Source organism: Temnothorax curvispinosus, unplaced genomic scaffold (genome assembly GCF_003070985.1).
Source record: "Temnothorax curvispinosus isolate PA1 unplaced genomic scaffold, ASM307098v1 QBEX01002370.1, whole genome shotgun sequence".
Taxonomy (NCBI): Eukaryota; Metazoa; Arthropoda; class Insecta; order Hymenoptera; family Formicidae; genus Temnothorax; species Temnothorax curvispinosus.
Window position 1 is genome coordinate 127,582 of NW_020212150.1, and position 22,140 is coordinate 149,721.

Consider the following 22,140-nt stretch of genomic DNA (forward strand, 5'->3'; position numbering starts at 1 on the left):
ATATCGTATATATATATATATATATATATATATATATATATATACACGCAGAAGACCATTAATAGGAAATTTAATAATACTTCATGAAAAATTTCCAAATACGTATGTTAGCAGATAGTATTTCGAGCACCATTAAAATTATCACAACTAAAAAATATTTATTTTATTTTTCTATACATAACTAGAAATAACCGACTTTTAGCCGCGCTATTTGCTCTTCCATTTAATTTTTTATATATCTACTAAAAATCTCACCTCGTAAAGAACCATCGGGCAACAGCGCAAGCGACGACCATATGCTGGCAACCCAAATAGAATTCACACGCCACGAAGAATAAAAACAGATTGTACCACCTTGTTGCCTAAATTAATTCCATTTGTTATATAAGACGCGGTCATTCTATTTATTATATAAAGAGAAATATAACTTAATAAATAAATTAAAATAAATAATAATTAATACGTGTATAATACAGAATAAATAAGTATTAACATTTTCGATTTTCGATATTGGGCATATCTTATAGCTAATAACAATTTTTATGAATTTTATAATTTAAAAGCATAAACGCAAAATATATAAAATTCACAAAAATTATTATTAGGTACAAGATCCCGTTCGATAACGGAAAATCTGAATATTTATTTGTTCTAAGAAACATAATCCTTATTACAGTCGATAAAGAAATATATGCTAACGTACAATGAGCAATCCATCCTTCTTGAAACGAATGTGACCTTTCTTATTCAAATAAATGTCACCGGCACTCTCGATCCATAACATACAGTAGACCCACGCTACTACCGTGAACCCGATCAGCAAATACGTCTAAAAACAGAGAATTTCTGTGTTCGCGAGACCAGCTCGATATAAAGTGAACCGGATTCGTATAATTGAAACGAGATATGCTCACATAAATCGGCTGAAACAGCAATGCCGGCATCGAATACACGGCTTTACCCGCCTCCCGGAAAAGGTGCATGACCAGCTCGATTCTCTTTCTCATCACCAGAATCACCAGAAGCACGATGACCTGCGGCATGTATATGGATATATGTATTGTATATGTATATTCGCAAAATTTGCGCGAACGTAACGCCAGATATAGCAATTTTCCTTACAGCAACGACCGACATAATAATAGCGTAGATCAAGTAAGGCTCCACGCTGGAATCCTCCGGGTCAATTTCACCCTTATCCGTGCTCTTCTTCTCGCGATACCACGCTAGCCTATGCATAAAAGATTAAGCTTGCCTCGCTAGATTTAAACAAATAATAGATAGATATTCTGGGAATTTTTAGATTGAAAAATTTTTAAAATGTGATTTTCACTACATCGTTTTAATTTTTGAAAAGTTGAGATAATTCCCTTTACCAGAGATACGTTGTGCCGCCGATGCAAGCCAAAACTGCGCCGATCAATACGACATAAATGACATATTGTACCATATAGCGGAAGGCCACCAGGATACCGAGAGAAAGTGCTGAAAAATCGTCGGTCGCAATCAATCACTCAAAGTCTCTGTTTTGTGTCGCTCAGAGATAAAAGTGATATAAAAATTTAACACCGAAATTTAATGCGCGAAAATCATATTCTCGATAAGATGAAAAAATTCTACTGCTAAAAAAATACTATTTAAAATTTTGCAGATTTCTGTATTGCGCAAATTGCTTGGAATATCAACTTTAATAAAATGCAAGAGACTTCATATGTATAAAGAGAAATTATATCTATATATAGAGAGAGCGATAAATTGGAAACTGTGAATGATACAATTCTAAAATATCATATGCTGTATTTTTTTCTGGAATACCTACCCAAAGCTATGAGCAAAAGGTAAATCAATTCGAGCCATGCGATTCCCAGATCAGTAACTGCGTCCTGAAATAATGATACATTATCGAATACTTATTGATTACTTATTTGGACTAATTAAGGAGATACACCGCGCATATGTTACTTGTAGTTTTGTTTATTGATTTAATTAATTGATCTAAACTGATTTATTTTAGTCGGCGTATCATGTCGAAACATTATATAAAAATAAATAAGTTTTAAAAAAGAAATTTGATATAATTTGATTTGAGGCTTAATTTAAAATATAATATCGGGTTATATATAAAATGTTCAAATTAAAAGACTATTTTCAAGTCATTTTTAAAATAAAGCTTGCCCGGATAAATGCACTGACACATGACATTTCTTCCTGGAATGGATATATTATTTCTTATTTTTTATTCGATAATGTCATAAAGATTAGAATTTTACTATGAGAAGAAGGAATAAGATAATGTGATATTCCCAGAAATTGGATTTTTTTAAATTAATGTAATCAGAAATATATATACATATAACAGATATTAACAGAGAAAATAAAAATATCAAATCGTGCACATATTTTTAAACTCAAAACCGGTTTCTAGCAAAACAAAAGGCTGGAGATTTCTGCATAAGTGACAATCTCGAGAAATGGTCTCACAATCAATCACTTACATTGTAAAAGCTGTCCAAACGAAGGCCCCTTATTATAGAATTAAGAGTTTCTGTCACCTTCTTGTGTATACAGCGATTCAGGAATAATCTTCTGCGAGACAGAAAAGCGAAAATTAACATTAGAGAAAACGATCAAGCTTGCATTTGGTGCATGAAACCTTCTGCGACGAGATGTAATGAGTCACAAATTTACTAACTTGTTTTCGTCCACTGTGCAATTTGCCACGCACCTACGTTGCTTCACTCCATTGGCTTCAATATCAATCTCAAGATACCTAATATACACAGAATATAAGTTATCAATGAAGGCAACAATCAATGCGATCAATTATTATATGACCTTTCACTATAATAGTCTAATAGTGCAGCAAATATCAAATCAACGATTATACGTTTAATATTACTATATTTTTTATTTTTAGATATTGTATCCTTTTTGTTGTTCTTAGGCTGCATTCATTTTTTCAAATAGATCCTGCTATAGCGTAAACTTTGATTCGTATTTCATTAATTTGCTGATAAATTTACTTAATTAATTAAACTTTTTTCTTAAGAAATCGCGGAGAAATTTTATTTCCAATTAGTACAAATACTTCAGAGTGCACTCACGGTTTTCTGGTATGATCGGCACCCTTGCACGCAAATTTCGGGTCGCTTTCGTGCGAGGTTACGCGGCCGCAGACGTTTCCGCAATCATCGATTCCATTTATCACGCGGTAAATGTCACCCTTCTTTACCACATTCGTCATCATGAAGATCTGTACGCACAAATTGTAGAATGCTTAGTGAACATATTAGCGTTATGATATGGATGAAAAAGCAACATCACTTACGGAACCACCCGCCAAAACGAGTACGACGATTATAGCCAGAAAATCGGTGCATGATCGGTCCTTGACAAATATCTGATCCGAATAATTCGACGGCGAGCCTTGACTATCAGGTGTCTAGAAAAGAAAAATTAAAAAACTGTTAAAATAAACAAACACCGAAGTCAGCGATAAATATAATAGGATTTGTAAATAGATTTTATTCTATTTACAAATAAAAATTTTAAGAACACAAGAGCTTATAAAGAAATGAAAGCGTACTGGTCAAAATATAGCCGCAAATCAATTCTTTGTCACGGAACAAAATCAGGTTGGACTGATTTAACGAATAAAAACTAGTCATGAGAATTAATTTAGGGAAGTTCGAGTTGCGTGTTTGAGAAACATAGACGTTTTATGCTTCTCAGTGGATGCGTGACGTTCTTGTTATTTTTAACGAGCACTCTACATTCATAAATATATCCCTTTTTAACAAGCGTATAGAGAAAACGTTTACCGTGGGTTCCACTTTGGACGAAGGCTCGTCCGCACAACCGCAGCAACCCATCTCTTGACTCGCCGGGGCGACTGGCTCCTCCAAACGTTCGTTCTCGTCTTCCTTCTGGTCGCCTCTCGACAAGTCTACCGCTTCCGAACTCGCGCCAGCTTCGAGAACAACAAGTTGGGAGATACCATTATCAATTTGCTACCGCTACGGCATTTTTATCGAATCCACGAAAATGATCAACATCGCGTAACACTGCTTGCAACACGTGCGATAAATACATGGCAGCGAGAGCGACATATAATCTGAGCTTTTCGTGCGTGATGCTCGTGATTTTATCAAGTTCCGATATATTTAAAATTAATACTTCAAGTTTTCAAGCTAAATTAAAAATAGCGTCGCGTAATATCTTTCCGAGACCTGTTGAAGCGAAGATACCGATCGTTCTATTGAGTCAAGATTCGGAGAAAATTGAAAGTGATATAAATTTTCAAAGTTTACGATTTATCTACAACATATCGAAGACTTACATAATTCTGAATGCAGTTTGACTTATGCATAAAATATGTTAAAATACACGATAATTTTGATGTGAATGCAATTCGATGGCGATCATTATTTTCCGGGACACGTTCCTTGAACGAAACCTGGGTCACGTCGATATCGATCGATTAATACACCCGGGAAGTTGCATGCTTGGATACTGTTGTCGCAACGCTGATCAGAATCACGCATCATCCATGGTAACACACGCGAAACATAATTACGATTGTTCAGAAGTAGAACTTCAGAAGATTGATTAACGTACGTCGAATTTTCTAATGAATTCGTGAGAGACGAATACTTTAACGATTAATTCTGATTAAATTATGAAATAATAAATGGAAATAATAAACAGAAATATGCGACACTTGAATGACATTTCTAATGAGTACCACATTTCTATATTCCAACCCAAATAGTTGACATTAATAGTATTATCTGTAATTGGCATCTTTACGAGCTATAAATTTATTAGTTACACATTATATTACACGGACAGATATTCTGTAACGAAGTGACGTGTGAGATTTATTTAGCGCAAAACAGCTTTCGCTAATGCTAATAGAAAATCTATCACAATTACTAAAGATATACACACTGCGTAAAAGTCACACGAATATATATTGAGTGCAGTAGGTTAATGTTACTTCCGTGTTTCAGTCACGAAAGAAACACGAGAGAAGTTTTTTACCAGGCAACACGAAGGCGAAAAAGAAGCTTTAGTTACGGTGTTAGCGGCGTGGTGACACCGTTGAATGACAGTCGTGGATACGGCTATTGCCTCTCGAAGACATTACAATTACGTCATTACTTCCTGCCTTTGTTATAATCGCTAATCTATCTCGTTCGAAATACTTGAGGTGAAATCATCGATGTGTTAATGCATAATATGTAATATCCTTCTCGTTAAAGCACGCTATAATACTTTTATTAAATGTGAGTTACCATATAAATCATGATTTGAAATATCTCAAATATATATTGGATTTATATGTTATATATTACATTTTAGATTATTTTTACTTACATATACAGGGTGTTCCAGGTCAGGTCAATGAAACTTCAGGGTCTTACAGGAAATTGAATTTGTAACAAAAAAGTTCCTATAAACATGGGTTCAGAAATGCTTTGTTAAAAAGTTATAGCTAGTAAACTTCGAAAAATCACGTTTGATGATTTTTAAAAATAATTTCAGAACCATTCATTCATTTGAAAACACCTGTTACTAGAGACAACTTAATATACAGAATAACAGATGCATCCTCTTCAAATAAATTAACAAAGGGACACATTTGTACGATACAGTGAGTCAATATTGAGTAAATGCCAAAAATGCATTAATGAACAAAGCTATCATGTTGAATATATTTGATAATTTGGTTGAACATTGTTTCTTTTACTTTTAATAAAATTGTTGTCCTTCTGAATAGTCTCATTAATGTAATCTTTATGTTTATAAAAACTTATTTTTGTTCTAAATTTAATTTCCTATAATACCTTGCAGGTTCATTGATCCTACATGGAACACCTAGTATACGTATATATTTACTATAAAAAGGCATATATATGTCAGATGTATTCAGTTTATTTTATTATTCTGAGAAGAAGAGTTAGGCAGTGGGTTAGTAACTCTCTTATTCTTATAAAAATTAAAATGCTATGAAATCTTCAAAGAACCGAAGATGACCAAGGCTCAACTTGTGGCTGTTCGGATGAAGAAGAATATATAGATAAAATAAATATATATGAATGTTGAGATATAAAATTAATATAATGTATATCTGTACCTTAGAAACAAAGAATCATATTTTTATTAATATAAATTTAGAGAAAACAGGGTTTAAAGTTTTAAATAGAGAAATGGTATATTTCTTTAGGTATAAAATATAATTTATCGAATTTTTAATTAAGTAATTTAACTGGCATGTTTAATAGTATAACTGTCAATAACACGCTGTACCTGACCAACATTTTACCTCTAAAGTTTCCAATACGACTTTCTAAACATCGTGTCTTAAGAACTTAGTAATAATGGACATAAGATCCTTTGCCATTATACAATTTAAGCTCCTGGTAAATTGGAAAAAGTATTAACTTCATTCTGACAAAAACTGGAAACACGATTCTTTTCCTCTAAGGTACAGATATATACTATATCAATTTATTATTCTTTCCGCAAAAAATTTATTAATTCTTTTGTGCCGATTTTTTACTGCCTTTATGTCCTCTACTACTTCATATAACAATCGCGTGAAAGTTTCATCCCGCTATAGCTATATCGTTGAATTAATAATCGCCGACAAGATGCCATGCATCAATCAAAAATCGACGCAACCGAAATTAAACTTTAATCCGGGCCGCGATAATCAAATTGCCCTCTCCCGCGCGTGTGTGTGTGTGTGTGTGTACCGTGTCGCAGGAAATACTCGTTAGAACGTAGACGTAAGACGGATTAATGTTTCCCCGACCCGGTCGATAGCGAATAAGTCAGCGCATCGCTCTGTGCAAAACATACTGTCCGTAAACTTCGTTCGCGCGAATTAAACACGATAACGTCTAATCGTCACAAACAACACCACAATGTATGTTTCGCAATGCGATTAATCAACGGTTGATTATCCCTATCGCAATGATAAATTCAATTTACGTAAAAATTATATCGCGTAATTGTAAGTGTATAATTATTTTCTATTATTTTACAATATTCTCAAATTTCTGTTGCGTGTACGCAACATAAGATGAACTTTTTTCTGTGCGAATGTGCGTATGGTGCGGTGACTCTGCTAGCCCGGCTATTCTGGATTCCGGAATAACTTTTTCCGAGAAAACGCGCGGGCTGGTTCATCGGCTACCGCATCGCTTCTTGCGCGCGGCGGCCCGTAAGTGCAAGAAGCTGTAAATGTTTACAGTGCAAATCAGCGTAATCCGGTATGGGACACATTTCGGGTTTGCAGCCTCGGACGCTCTTCTATTTGACTTAGGTTTAACCAGGGGATTTCAGCTAATATTAGTACGCGCAGCTTGTCGCGCGTATTACATATACGGTTTGCCAACAGTATACCCGCTATCTTACGCGTCTCTCAATGGAATTACGCTGTGTGTGTGTGTGTGTGTGTGTGTGTCGCGCACTTGCGAGAGACTACGGTAATCAAAGAGCACACCGATAAAGGTAATCTCGCCGCCGTTAGCCGTCGGCATCGCAAATTATTTTCGCGCTGGTGGCCTGCCAGGGCCCTGGGTTCTATTTTCGCGTATCCAAAGGCATCGCCTGTAGATTTCAACGGAGTTCCCGTAAAGTTATGAAAGACGTATTTCTCGGAAAACTTACGGGCATCAAGCGGCGGTATACCCTTTCAATGAAACTTGAGTGAAAAGACGCTCGAGAGAGAGTTCTATACGCATTCCGTGGAAAAATTCCGAGGCACAAAGTTGCGGATTTTTCTTGCGGATCAACCGGCGCGGCGGCGCGGCGCTTCTTACCGGCCGGTGAGCTGGATACATAATCTCGTCTGCTCCGCCAGCACGAGTAACACCGTGGGACGAAAGATGCATGCGAGAGTAAAAGGAAAAGAGAGAGAGGGGCTTAAACACACCTTACATCGAACACAACATATATCGCATCGTCACAAATCTTTCGCACGCTCGCGATGAAAATCGCACGGAACAATGGGAAAAATAACTAAACGACGAGTTAGAACGATCCTTGTGCTAATTATACACTCGAGGAATTAAGAAGAATCGTGAGTCACGCTTAGACACGTCCGTGAACACGGTATAACGTCACAACACACTCACACCACACACATATAATAATTACACGTTTTGTTCCATCTATTATTATTATTATTTGATATCACATCTATCTCTGCGTGTCACTAAAATAATTATTTATTTAACACCATTTATCAAATAATTATATCAAGTTCGTGAAAAGTAATGAAGCTTGCGTTGATAAATTTAGTTCACATCATGAATTAATTCTTCAGTCTACAACATCTACACCAATAATCGTTATCGCACCTTCTCTCGTTGGATTTGGATCAACCGTCACAAAAGAAACCGGCTACAATCGACGCGCTCGGTCCACATGGAATGAAGGCGTCCCTTATACTTGTGCACAATTCGTCCCGCTCAGCTCCGCCCCCTCTCCAGCCTCGGTTCCTCTCCGATGACAAACTTACCGAACGATATCATTACATAACCAAGTCTAACGATAATCATAATAATGCATTATCTGACAACGTCGCTATTGAAACACTGATAATTCGACTTAGAGATATCCACGAGTTGCATCTCTGTAATATTCTTGAAATGTTCCGTACACTCGACGTTACGTGGCCTTGTCTTCGCGTTCGAAACTAGGCATCAAATCGTACGTGCAAAAAATTTTGCGTAAGATCAAGAAACACATAAGAAGGTCGTACACAGTCTTAAATTCACTGAAGAAAGGAAGAATAGCTTCGAATTGTTTAAGCAACGGCTGATGATGGACGAATATTGAGGTGGAACGCACTCGAAATGCTCAAACTCGGATATAAATTTCAGATAAAAGAATACCTAGACTCTCCGAGTTTCCATGGACCAAGGGAACATCTGGACGAGACCTTTCGCGAGAAATACCGAACAGAACCGAAAAGGCCCGATTTTCCCTTGCGGCCCCGCTTTGTTCCTCATCTCGTCACTCATCCCTGTCGGAATTGACAAAGCATTCCAGGTATATTTTTAGCTTCTAATATCTGGGGACTTAGACTTGTGATCTCCGAAGTTTAATATATTATTATTAAAACTGTACGTAAGAGAGAGCTCAATATTAGTTGCTTTCCATTTACACTCAAGTGATCTGATGAGTCACTCAGTTATGTGAGTATTTTATACTCAGGTAAGATATGTCATTTTGTGTTTACCTGCTTATTTTGATGGCAAAGCTATCGCATAATAATACAGGTTCACAGCCTCACTTTTAATGTGAGTTTATTAGATTCATTAAAGCACATGGTCTCGATTGTGAATAAAAATTCAGTTGAATCTCACTTGCCAGCATGCAAAAAGAACGTGCATTTAACTGAGTTATGACGTCACAAGTGAGAACTATCTGAGTTTGATGTAAATGGAAAGCAACTATTGTTGAATCTATATGTACAGTATAAGGTGCGTTAATTCGATGGGTCATAGAATTCTGATTTATTGGCCGCTGGGTCTTTAATAATTATTAAAGTGAATTATTAAAAAGTCAGAATTCTATGATCCATCGAATTAATGCACCTTACCGTACGTGCTAAGTATGTAATATATCGTAATACTGCCGTGGTCCATTACGTTTTCTTAGCCGCTACACGAGGTCGTCGCTAATCTCGTTTTGATGTTACGCAACTTCTGGCGACTAACGCAAACCCGTCATTATCTTATATATGTGATGGAAATTGTTAGAGGATAGAGATGCGAGTTGACAGATGGTACCTACGTTGATCGCCAAGCTGCTACAGCTTCACAAATCTCTTTTTATTTTTTTCTTTATGATTTACGGGCAGGACCGGATGATCAACGCGTTCGTTGGATATCAAGGTCAATACCGGTTTCCGTATTAATCTTCATTAATCTTATCTCAGCTTTCATAACGAACCATCTCAATGAAATAATAACGCCCGACCACACGTCCACGGAATTCTCGTGTAGGTGCAAAATTATCGCTCCCGGAATTGCGCAAGAAACTCGTTTGCCGAGTAACGATATATTAAGCTTAAAAGTTAAATCGCCCTGCAGCCATGTATAACACTTCGAAATGGAGCAAATAATCAAATAATCAGGCCGATCAATTTTCGTGCATAAAGATCTAATTTATCTGAATACTGTTAATTTCGTAACGTATTTAGGTGATAATTAATGAACTCGATAATGAAGATATATTTAATAATCGATTTATCAATATTCACCGGCGATAAGGAGATAAAAGGCACATTCTCTTCGTGAATTATAATTATATATTTTACTTTTATCTAAAAAATAATTCATTTAAATTTACTCGTGTGGAATTATTTTCAACTAAACAGCTTAAAAAATATTCTCACTGCTCTCTCTCTTAAGGTGTCACGTCTCAGTTCTTTCTTAATATTTTCCAAGAAATGTTTTTTATTAAAAGCGTATGTTCGAAGATAATCTCTGCCTTACTCTGTATCAAGCTTAACCTCGACAGATAACAGAAGTAATAGCGTTATACAAGGATTATAGCAACGTAAACGGATGTAGGTCGGTACCTTGATGAGGATTTCCCCCGGCGTCATTCACGCATTATGATAATCCTATATGTTCTTCGTTCTTCAATTATTCATGAAACTCGCTCCGACTTTCCTGCTTAGGCTTCCCTTCGCGGAAACAGATATCCAGTGCTTTCAAGTCATAACTCGAAACGCTCGTACGCGTTTCTGGATTTTTGGACAACGGATACTCTCGCGTACAATATTATGCTTATCCTCATCGTACGAACTCACGTAACCCTTGGGTCGCGATCGATGCACTATCAACACAATTGTCTGAAGATAGGCCTGCAGCACGCGTTTGCATTTGCTCGATTTAACATGTGTCTACCGTACTCTTTTTTTCCCACAAGGATATAAAAAAAGGCAACAATTTTATCCAGCAACATGTGCGCAACTATATCTAGACATTAAAATCCTGTGAGAGTCGCGGTGGGAGATTATATTACATTTTACGTAACAGCGCGTTTTATGTTATTTATTCATACTAAATTAGCAATTCATATTAAATTAATAATGAACTGTCTGGGAATTAGCGGATTTTGTGTGGCGAACAAGATTGCGAAATAGGAGAATAAGATTATTACGTGCACGAGCAACGAGGAAATATGAAGATTAAAAACTACGAAAATCGAAGTGAGATTGCTCTGTTTCCGACCAAGGTTCTTTGTTCGCTCGTACGATTCACCGACCTTCGGGGAATTCAACGCATTGTCTGCGCGTTCATCGAATGCGGTAGGCTCTGACGAGAGCTCTGATTAAAATGCAGGCTGAGTAACAAGTCGTATATACTCTAGGTTTATACGAAAATGTTTGTGCAACGTAACGCTAACCGGAATTAGTACACATACACGATTGATCGGTGTAAGTTACACGATTTTGCATATGCGATTATATTAGCTCTCGCGAGCGAAGTCAAAATCCGGATGTAAAGCACGTTCAAAGATAGAGAGGCATTACCGTTATTCTTGACACAACTGTCAGATGTAATTCTGAAAATTACGATTTCGCTTACTTCGATTTTGGATTATTATCAATGGTCTATACGAAATTGGATCGGCGCTAAAATGGTTCTTTCAATATCAACGCGACACAGAAAACGCTTTAATAAGTTTATTCCCGTATTTTTCGATTTTTCGTAATTGAATATGCCGCGACACATTTGTCATTGCTAGCGTATCGCCTCATTCATCTTACATCACTCACGTGCATCCAAGGACCCGCGCGTACATGTGCACCTGGTGCGCCGTAATCCGCACCTGCGTATGCGAAAACAATACAAAAAGTCCGTCCAACGATATTCCCTCGAAACTCTTCGAAAGTGTATGAAGCGTCTTGTCCGTCAAAACAAAAACAAAAAAAAAAAGAATCTTTAGAATTATCAATATTCATCGCTAAGTGTACGATAAATTATCAAACCAACGCTGACAAACATCGAAGAATTATCAACACCAGAAATAACGTAGAATCAACTTCGTGGACAGCAACAAATTCCGCGCGCGCGTTGTCGATAAATATTGACAATGTGGGTCACATTTTCACATATTATGATGAAATGGCTGAACAAACTTTCGCGGGGTCTCGCCTGGTCGCGCCGACGTGAACTGGACAACAATAAATATTTAGAAATTAACATCCATTTATCAAATATACGTACCGACGATGAATAATCGGGAAAATAAACGCCGGACATTTGCGGACTTTTAAAAGCGACGATCGCCAATTTGCGAAGAGCATCGCCAAAACACCGCGGGAAATGCATTCGCGTGGTGCATTCGCAGAACCGGAAGATCCTTCCATCGCCACGCAAACGGCGTCAAAGCCGCGTTACGATCTGCCGTAACGATCTCGTGACACACCTGTGTGGGCGCAGCTCGGAACGGACGAGAGGGAAAAAGAACCGCGCGCGGTTCTCATAATAAGCGTGAAAACGACAACGATTCCGAACGAACGTTACTCGAGATCGAGTACGGTTCGGTTTCCCGGCCGATCAACGATATCGGGCGTCGCGTCGTCTTATCGCGCGCGACGGCGATTCTCGACGAAAGTTATATACGAGACTGAGCCATATGCCGTCTCTGAGTCACCCGAGAGAGAAACCTGGCTATATACCGATTAGATTAGAGCGCAAGGCATGGCGGCCGGTGTAAACCGTTAGCATTCCAGCAAGAAGGCAAGCTCGCGCGAATCACGCCATTACCGTGCCACCTGAAGCGGATCGGTTCGCCATCAAGGTTTCGCCTCAAGGTTTTCGCCGAGCATCCGCGGGTTGCGGTGATCTATGGACCTGCTCCGGCCACGCCAATCGGCCGCATCGGTTTATCGCTCAGTTTCTTCTCGCGCCGAAACCTCTCCTCTCCGGGTCGTCAACGTACCTCTCGAGTCGGCTTTCTGGGTCGTTGATATCCTTCAGCGGCAGAAGAGCTTCGTCCAGAACAACAAAGACGACGATGACAACGATACGCGGCACACGCGCGACGCAGTTCAGTCTTGGAGAACGGAAAACCCGCGTGAATCGCCGAACGACACGGAGATCATGACGTCCGTCGCTTCGTTTTTGTTGCGCCGCCCGACTCGCGGCTCGCGACACCGAGTCCGCGTCGTAGGTACTCGAGCTCGGGCACAATACTAACAGTCGCCGACTCGTGTGATTACCGAGCGGGGTCTGGAGAACAGGCTCTCTTGCTGTGCCCGCCGGTTAACGATACTCCGTTGCAGTCCACGCTCCATTCGCCGTCCTCCTCTTTCACGTCCTCTTTCGCTCCTCTCGCCCTCCTCCCACTTCTCTCGCGTGCCCCTCTCCCCCCCCTCTCTCTTTCTCGGTCTCGCTCTCTGTCTTTCTGAATCACTCTCTTTGTCGCGTTGTCTGTCCGTCACGCACGCACTCATTCTCTTGCCCGACTACTGACCTTTCTGTGCCTCCTCTCCCTGCGTTCCACCACGCCTCGCTTCTCTCTCTTTAGCTCCGTCTGTCCTCCCCCGACGACGGCTGGATCCCTAGATCGGCTGGATCTCACGGTATCTCCTCCGATCGAGTCTACGAATTATCCGCGACGCGATGCTCGGAGCCCCGGCTCCATCAAGGTCCTCTCGCGTTAAACGTTAACGAGACACGTACGCTAATCATGGCGATAACTTCGTTAGCCAACTTGTCGGGGACAATTTCGGGCACCGCGCGACACCGTATCAATCTCACCCGACCCGATGTAAACGTCTTATTCTACGCGCGCGGTTGGTTAATGGTTTGCATCGCAATTTTACGTCATACAATTACGTAACGATTTATGCAGGAATTGTATCTCTCTCTCTTTCTCTCTTTCCCTCCCTCTTTTCTTTTGACAAATCTTGACAAGATGTGCGTCACTTTCGTGTCGTACGAGCACCATCTCTTCGCTGAATTACACTCTACAATTTTTAAGTGGTTTGATAAGATCCCGTGCAACGGTATGAAGCAACTCGTTTCTTTTTGTATAAGATGTTAATGACAGGCTCTCTTCAGAAGAAACTTACGTCCACTCCTCCCGGGCAAGAATTACAAAGAACTCGTAATTATGAAGCTTATACCGCCGAGAAAAATCGAGGCATTCTCTATCCTCGAGAATGTAAATAGATAACAGAGAGATTTATCTTTCGGTTAATTTTATGTAGATGCTGGGCGTTAATCGACTGGAAATTCAACTTGAGAAAGTTAAACGGCCGAACGTTCAATATGTTGAACATTTTAAAAATTGCAACGAGCATTTGATGCGCCGCGCCCGCGCCGTTTGATTTCCCGCGGAGGAAAAATCAATTTCCGAGAACTAGCCTCGCGGAACTCGTCATTAAAATTTTATAGCGCGCCGCCGGCATGCACGGTATATACGTTGTAATATCACGCATTAAATATATCGAATGTGTCAAACCGGCTCTTTTTGATTTGTACGCGTTCCACGTGTGTATGGTCTACATGTGGACTATGTAAACATACATAATTGAAGTAACGAGAGGCGAATAGTAAAAAGCAGCATTCTATTATTAATGTTTTTCTGTTTATAATTTATGCGTTCGTCGCGAGACATTGTATCGCGATACCTTCGCATGAACACGCGCTGCGTTATTCAGCTGCGGCTGCGGCTTGAAATTGAGGCAGCCCGAATCTCCCCCCTCCCCCGCGTCACCCTTTCGTCTAATATCAGTTAAACGAGACCGTCGTGTGCATTTCAGCAAAGCTCGCTCCGACGAGCAACTCTTTGCACGCTAATAAAACATAACGGGATTTAGTCGTCTGGTATACTCGAACTCGAGCTGTAAGAAACACCGTATCGTTGGCGCGCCAGCCCAAAGCCTTTGAGCGCGGGCGCACGGAATTGTCCGCGTAAAAGAAAAAAAAACGTCGGTTCACCTTGTGAATATTTCAGAACGCTCTTTGGAAGGGCCAGCGTAATTAGACCGCTGTCCCGCGAATGAACTCATCGAAAAACCAATTACCTCTTCAAGACCACCAAAAAATGACCGCGGTCTCCAGTATCGCAATATTTCAAGCATCTCAGAAAAAAATTCTTTTAAAATAATAATTTGCGTCGACAGAGAAATTCCACTAATTTTAAGACACATGTTAAATCGATAACAATATAGGTATGGAGAGAGAGACAAGCATGCATGCTCGCACGCAATCAGCCTGTCCTGGCCTGTCCATAATTTCTATCGGCTTTGCGCCCTCTCCCGAGTCCCGCGTCGTGGCTGATTACCTTACGGGACGACGCTCTTCCGTTTCGCTAGTCCGTTTCTGTCAGACCGGTTAGACAATACGCAGTCGCGATGGCCAGTTGAAAAATAGCGGTCGTTGCACCGTGAATTTTTTATACGGACGCGGACGAGCCAGCACGCGACATGTCGGGCGATGCGTTACGGATAACTCGTAATGTGTACCGGTGAGCGTTGAATAATAGCTGCCTCGCGCGGAGAAGCCGGAGGAGCTTCGTTTTCACAGCCGCGCGCGCCGCGAGACGCTCTCGTATACCGTAATGCAATTTGTATTAGCAATGATATATCGGTAATTGCAACATCACAGAGCGCCGGGGAGCGCAATTGCGTAAACGACAGCTCCGCTGCTCGCGTATTCGCGTATTCGCGACATCGCGAGTACAGGCGGCAGATAGCCATGTCCAACTGTAACAACATTACCTTCCGTCATCGAACTGCGTCATTTATCGCCAGTTCTGCAATCGCGTTGCAATTATGAGGGATATTCGCTCTGTAAATAGGCCGCTACCAGTTTGTATTTATGAAAAAGATCGCTAATTGGTACATATAGGGTAATAAAACTTTTGCATCGTAATTTGCCTCTTTCTTCCTCTCTTTTTATAAAGTTATGTTATTACGCTGTTCAATTAAAAAAATGCACAAGAACAAGAATAATTGTTTCTTATCTTATAGTTTTTTGGACGCTGAATACGATCCCGTTTGTGTCAAATTGCTCTATCAGTTCTATCACGTCATAATTTTGACAAATTTGCAGTTAAACTTGCAAAAATGACTATTTTAGTGTATTTTGGCATATTATAACTATATGTGATAGAGAAGTTTTATTGCAATCAAAATTAAGTATGTTGTTAGGACTTTCCCCCCTTAAAAGAATTAAAAAGATATTGATGATTAAGTAGAGTCTATTGCGTCAAAGTTGCAACCATTAAAAGGATCTATGAAATATTCTTCATGTTATTTAAACTTAAGGGTTTTTCAGGTAGCTGACTACTAATCTAATGTCAAAATTGATAAATTCAAACTGACAGAGCCAGTATGACTGGATACAAAAAAAAATAATCGAATTTTTACTTTTGATATTTGTCATATTGGCTTCGTCCATTTTGAATTTATCAATTTTGACATTAGATTAGCATTCAGCGACCTGTAAAACTCGTTAAGTTTGAATAACATAATTAAAGAATATTTCATAAATCCTTAATAGTCTATGTAGGTCACAGCTTTGACGCAAGAGACTCTACGTTAATCCTTAATATCTTTTCAGCCATAATCGACATACCACAAATTTCTTTTAATGATTGAAAGTCCTAACAACATACTTAATTTTCATTGCAATAAAACTTCTCCAACACGTCACATTTCATATTTATAATGTGCCAAAATATACTAAAATAGCCCTTTTTGCTGTTTTAACTGCAAATTTCTTAAAGTTGTGACATGATAGAGCAATTTGGCAAACGGGATTGTATTCAGCGTTTAAAAACCTATAAGAAATAATTAATCTCGTTCTTGTACTCGAAAAAAAGTAATTTCTTATTGAATAGTGTTATTGTTTGTATTATTTATTTATATTATTTATTACAAATTACATATTTGTCCATTCATTTATTTATTGATACGCTCGTTAATTTTTGATATCTTGATAAGTAACGCACCGATAAGTAACAGATAATGAGTAAGTTTACATGGAAATAAAAAATACTAGTGCGAATGCAGTTTCAAGATATGATATTACAACTTTTAGAAAAGAGGCGCTAACTCGGTATCCTTTCCCACCCAGGCGTTCTATAATTCATCGAAGAATACATTTCTCTGAGAGGCCCCTTCGCTCGGGGCCACCTAAATATTTATTTCCGAAACGTTGAGTCAAGTTTCTCGCCGTCAGTCAACCTGGCAGAAATTGTTCTTGACGAACTCGCGGAACGAGCGTAACTTGCGTCCCCATGGATGCGGAATACGCCTCTGTCTCGAGAATCCGCGGTCCGTATTCATATTGCACATCTATACGATCCCGAATATATATATTTTGCGTACCTATATTAATCTCGGATACATGTATGCATTTATGTCCCAAATGTGAGTTCAGCTGGTCTCGTTTGTATGCATGATGCATTTACGTCTCGCACGGCGATCTCACCCGTCTTACCCGTGATCACGTGCGACGTTACGTTCGCGTTCACGTACACAGTAAGGTAAGAAGGTAGAGGAACGCCTGGAAAAGGCGCTTCCCGTATTCATCAAGCACCTTACCTAAAGACACGGCCAATCATGATAATTGACCGTAATTCGCTATTAGCCTTCGAAAATGCAATTAGACTCGCATGACCGCGTTTAGCGCTAAATGCGGCGTGGCCTAGGCGAACCCGAGTGACCCCGCGCCCGCGGTGTGTGTTCGCCAGATACGAGGTCGTACCTGAGGCACGCACGCGTAACGGCTGCGGACGAGCACCCCGAAAACGACGTTAAGCCAGCGCGGCATGCGATGTGCGCGACGGCCGACGCTGATATAGAGGCACCCATACGGACACGACGGTCGCGAGATAATTCACCACGAATGGGGGCCCCTGAAAAATTTAAGGCCGCATTAAATTAAGAGAAAGCGGTGCCCGCGCGGCGTACGTCGCGACACAGCCAACACGCGTCGCATCGGTCTCGTTGCGCCCTCCCGGCTCTATAAACCCTGAAACTCCCGGCGAAACACGCCCATCCCGTGACGAATTAAGCCATTCAATTAGATCCGCGCGAAATACGCTCTTTCGGGATGCGCCACGCGCGTGTCGCGCCGTGGTAATGAAGAGGCATAGACAACGTTTCGTGCGTGCTCGTCGGACACGCTTCCATCTTCCGTCTCTCCATCCGATCCTTCCGTGCAGGTGCGCTCGATGATTCCGTCGCGACTGATCTATGAAACTGATCTATATCTGTAAAGAATCGTATTTCCGTTATGGTAAATTTAAAGGAAACAGTGGGGAAATGATATATTTTTTAGATATAAAAGTAGCAATTTGATTTGTTAAGTTTTTGATAAAGCAATTTAACTGACACGCTTAATAGTAAACTGTCAATAACTGACCTAAAAAAAACTGGAAATACGATTCTTTACCTCTAAGATATGGATGTAGGCTAGAATAAAAATCGAAGTGGAAATTCTATTCACAATCTTATCTAAAAGTATCTAGAAGTGAAAATACTAAAAAAAGCGCACAATCTTTCGAGCATAGAGTTGTGTTACATCTCCGATTTCTTATTTTGGACTTGTCCTACTTTATTCTTAAATCATATGCGCTCTTGTACATAATGTATAATAACAGACATACATAACTTTAAAAATATATATCTGGATAAAAATTATTTAATTAAATATCAATTATTCCTTACGTCTGTTTTAAATACAGTACCGGTTAAAAGTGTTGTATCGCTCATGGAAAGGGAAGTCGTTACTAATGAAGAAAGACGTACATACATAAATGTTATAAAATTTTATTTTACTACTGTTATTTATGCTATGCGTTGTTTTCATATTATCGTCGACAGTAATTGTTCAACGTCAATTAAATCATTAAGATCTTTGTTTTTTTTCTCGAAGTATTTCTATCAAAGCATAAAATATAACAGTACTAAAATAAAATTTTATAACATTTATGTATGTCTTTCTTCATTAAAGTAACGACTTCCTTTTCCATAAGCGATGCAATATTTTTGACCGGTACTGTTTACTCGTAATTGGAGTTTATATTATGGACAAGTTATTAAATCCTTTACACACGTGCGTATACGTCGTAGAAATGAAATACGTGTTTTATGGATACAATAATTCCAATTTGTCAAATATATATTAAATTGCGTATTTTTAATTTTATGAATATACACAATAATTCTAATTTGTCAAATCTGTATTTTCCGCGTTGCACGGCGCGTAATATCTAGAATTTGCGCGTCGTCTGAAACGGAATTAACGTAATCTCGCGCGGACGCGTAACTTTTATTTCGAATGTAAACTTGCTTGCGTATCCCGCGTGTAATTTCAACGTTGTAACGTGCGAACTTCGCGGATTGTTATTTTCCAGTTTTAGTGTGTGCGCCTTCCACGCGGAGAATACGCGTCGGGACTGTCGCGCCCGCGACGCGTGCCGACATCGCGCATCGTAACATCGTACGTTTCACTGTGACATTCGCGATGTAGTAGCCCGATCCCGCGATTGCATGACCATGCCTCCCGTTACCTTACCGTCACCGATGGACACGGCATCGATATGTCGGGGAAAATTATCGACCTTCCGGTGGCGCGCGCGTACGGCAAATAATTCCCCGCGACTGAAAGTCGATAGGTTTCGCAGAAACTGGCCATTGCAGTGAAGGATCCGCGTTAGTCCCCACCGAATTTTCTTTCATTGCCGATATTCAACGCCGAGCTAAAGATGACGCGGCGGAAACTGGAGTGAGAAATCGTTGGTTATAATGCATGATGTGCCACGTCGTCGCGATAAACGCTCGATCGTATTTCACGGCAGTTTCACATTTCTACATGAGTTTTGCGCTCGTATCATGTAAAATGCAGCTCGAAATGTCGCACGCTTTATTAGCTCGACATATATTTCGCGTGTACACAATAATTGAACGTAACTTATTCATACGGGCGATGTTTACGGGCCGCGAGCTCGATGGTAATTCGTCGCTTTTGCGCCGTCGCGACCGGAAGATGATCGGAAATGAATATTCACGAACTCTCTCTCGCGCGCGCGCGCGCGAGCGTCAACTCGGCGACCGGCTTTCTGAGCGCCGCGCGTCCGCGAATCATCGGCGCTTATTTTTCTAGCGATATTTTTTCACCCCAGGAGAGGCGGGCGACCGCGGGACGCGGGCATTATCGCAATTAATCAAACGCCGTATCGACCGACGAACGGTGTGAACGGACAAAGAGCGGTTGTGTCGCTGTCACCGCGCAAATTACGGCGCGATTATCTCCGGCTCGCGGCGGATTCGATTTGTTCGCGTTGGGAAACGAATGGTACCATCCGTTACGCCGATGCGGCGGATATATCGGGCGCGATATTTTTTTTCTCCCCCAGGCCCGTGTTCCTGGAAGGGCGTCGGCATTACCCGCGCGCCAGGTGGAACACGTGCAGGTGGCGAGTCGCGAAATTAGGCTGTTGCCTCGGCAAGCGAATTGCAATTTATCGAGAATATCGCTTCCTCGGTGCTCGCGCGCCACGCCGATGACCTGCTCTGTGGCCAATTTTCCTCGGCGCATGCGAGAGCAGAAGCGTAAATGTGACGAGAAACATGCGAGGGACCTACATATAGGTGATAGTAGGTGCTTTCAACATGTTCGATCGTCTAACGTTGCGGTATTTTAACAAACAAGTTGGTATCGAATTTTCTTTCTTCGAGTATTTTATTTTCAGCCCACTATATTTATGAAAACATTCGTAAATTATAATGTATGGTAGTTTCGACTGTTGGAGAAGCTTATACAAGTGATCGAGATCGACGAAAATATATCTTGTTTCTTGAGCAACTCATTACAAATTTACATTTTTTTTTTTAAATAAATTAAGTTTCTGGAGAGTTGAAGAAGGTTGCGGTTTCTGAAAATAAATGTTGAATAATGCATCTGGCGCGCAGGGTTTTGCCATGCATAGAAATTAGCGAATTCCGCGCGAATTTATTAACAGTATCCAATTGCGCGGCGCGATGCACGTCTTGCAAATTCGCCGAGAGCCTCGAGGGAGGAGTCGGCAGGTGCCATGCGTACGCAGGCGGGCATCATGCATCCCCGGGACTCACCCTCCTCCAACAGCGAGTCCATGACGGAATATCTGGCGGGCAGAGGTCCAACGAGGTCCGCGAAAATTTCTACAACGACGACGGACGGACGCGGATATATATTTCGCGCTTCCGTTGGTCCGGCGCCAAAAATCTCGCGACGTACGTTCGACGCTTCGAGATCGATGTTCTCGGTCGCGGTGCTCCAGATCTATCGTCGTCGCCGATTCAAAATACTCGAGAGCCTCGTTTTCTCGCGACCGCGGGCACTATTTAGTCAAAGGTCTGTAAGATTATTTGTGCCGTGCTTGAGTAGACCGTAAGATGTGATTGGTCGCTTGAAGTACTGAGTTGCGCCGTAGCCCTCTGCGCAGGAAGAAACGCCTGGATTGGCGGAGAGTGAGAAAGAAGTGTGAGAGGAGTCAGTCGTTGTTGGACGCTAGTCACGTACGCGTCGTTGTGCAACTATCGAGTAATAAAAGTTACCTTATTCCTTCAATATATCAAATATCGTCTTTCACCTACTACCATCCTTATCCTGACATCTCCCCGCGACACATATCGCGGTCAGTGCCGTAAATACGGTGCGTCGAATAAGAACAAACAAACAATATATAAATTTTACAGGTCAAAGTGGAAATACACGAGGAGAGAAGTAATCCCCACGACTCTCTCGATTATTGGATTCGCGGCGGCTGGGGTGGTATTCGCGGGATGGCACGCACGCACACGTTTCACCCCCGGCACGCACTCGCGAGAGCGACGCGACGCCGGCGAAAAGCAATTTCCCTCGGAAGATCGGATACGGAATACATTATCCGCATTAATGCCGCTTGCATTAAGATTGCCGGTTGCTGAAGTTCGTCTCGTTTTACATCTCTGTATAGGGGAAGATGGTAATTCGCAATACGGACGAGCGCGAAGCGCAAAATTGCGTGTATTTCGATCGCGGTTGATATTAACCGCCAGATATCAGCGGGACGATCGACGAAGGTCGCGAACGTCGCGGAAATAAGGACGAACGGTCG

At 40.6% G+C, this 22,140-nt stretch overlaps 1 protein-coding gene across 8 annotated transcripts in view; it reads right to left on the bottom strand.

Annotated features, from left to right (window-relative positions):
- LOC112451554 (choline transporter-like protein 1) overlaps positions 1-21,259 on the bottom strand; it is a 23,373-nt gene extending 2,114 nt beyond the window's left edge. For 2 of the 8 annotated variants that reach the window (XM_025011194.1, XM_025011193.1), the window contains exons 1-12: positions 21,134-21,259; positions 3,822-3,970; positions 3,329-3,442; positions 3,105-3,253; positions 2,693-2,770; positions 2,496-2,586; positions 1,820-1,883; positions 1,377-1,485; positions 1,123-1,231; positions 915-1,034; positions 704-829; positions 256-362 (exon numbers count right to left, since the gene is read on the bottom strand). In XM_025011194.1, the coding sequence (XP_024866962.1) occupies positions 256-362; positions 704-829; positions 915-1,034; positions 1,123-1,231; positions 1,377-1,485; positions 1,820-1,883; positions 2,496-2,586; positions 2,693-2,770; positions 3,105-3,253; positions 3,329-3,442; positions 3,822-3,970; positions 21,134-21,155 (1,238 nt within the window). In that variant the 5' untranslated portion in view covers positions 21,156-21,259. The other 6 variants (XM_025011195.1, XM_025011197.1, XM_025011201.1 and 3 more) reach the window with 6 other exon arrangements.
- Positions 21,260-22,140: the final 881 nt, after the last annotated feature.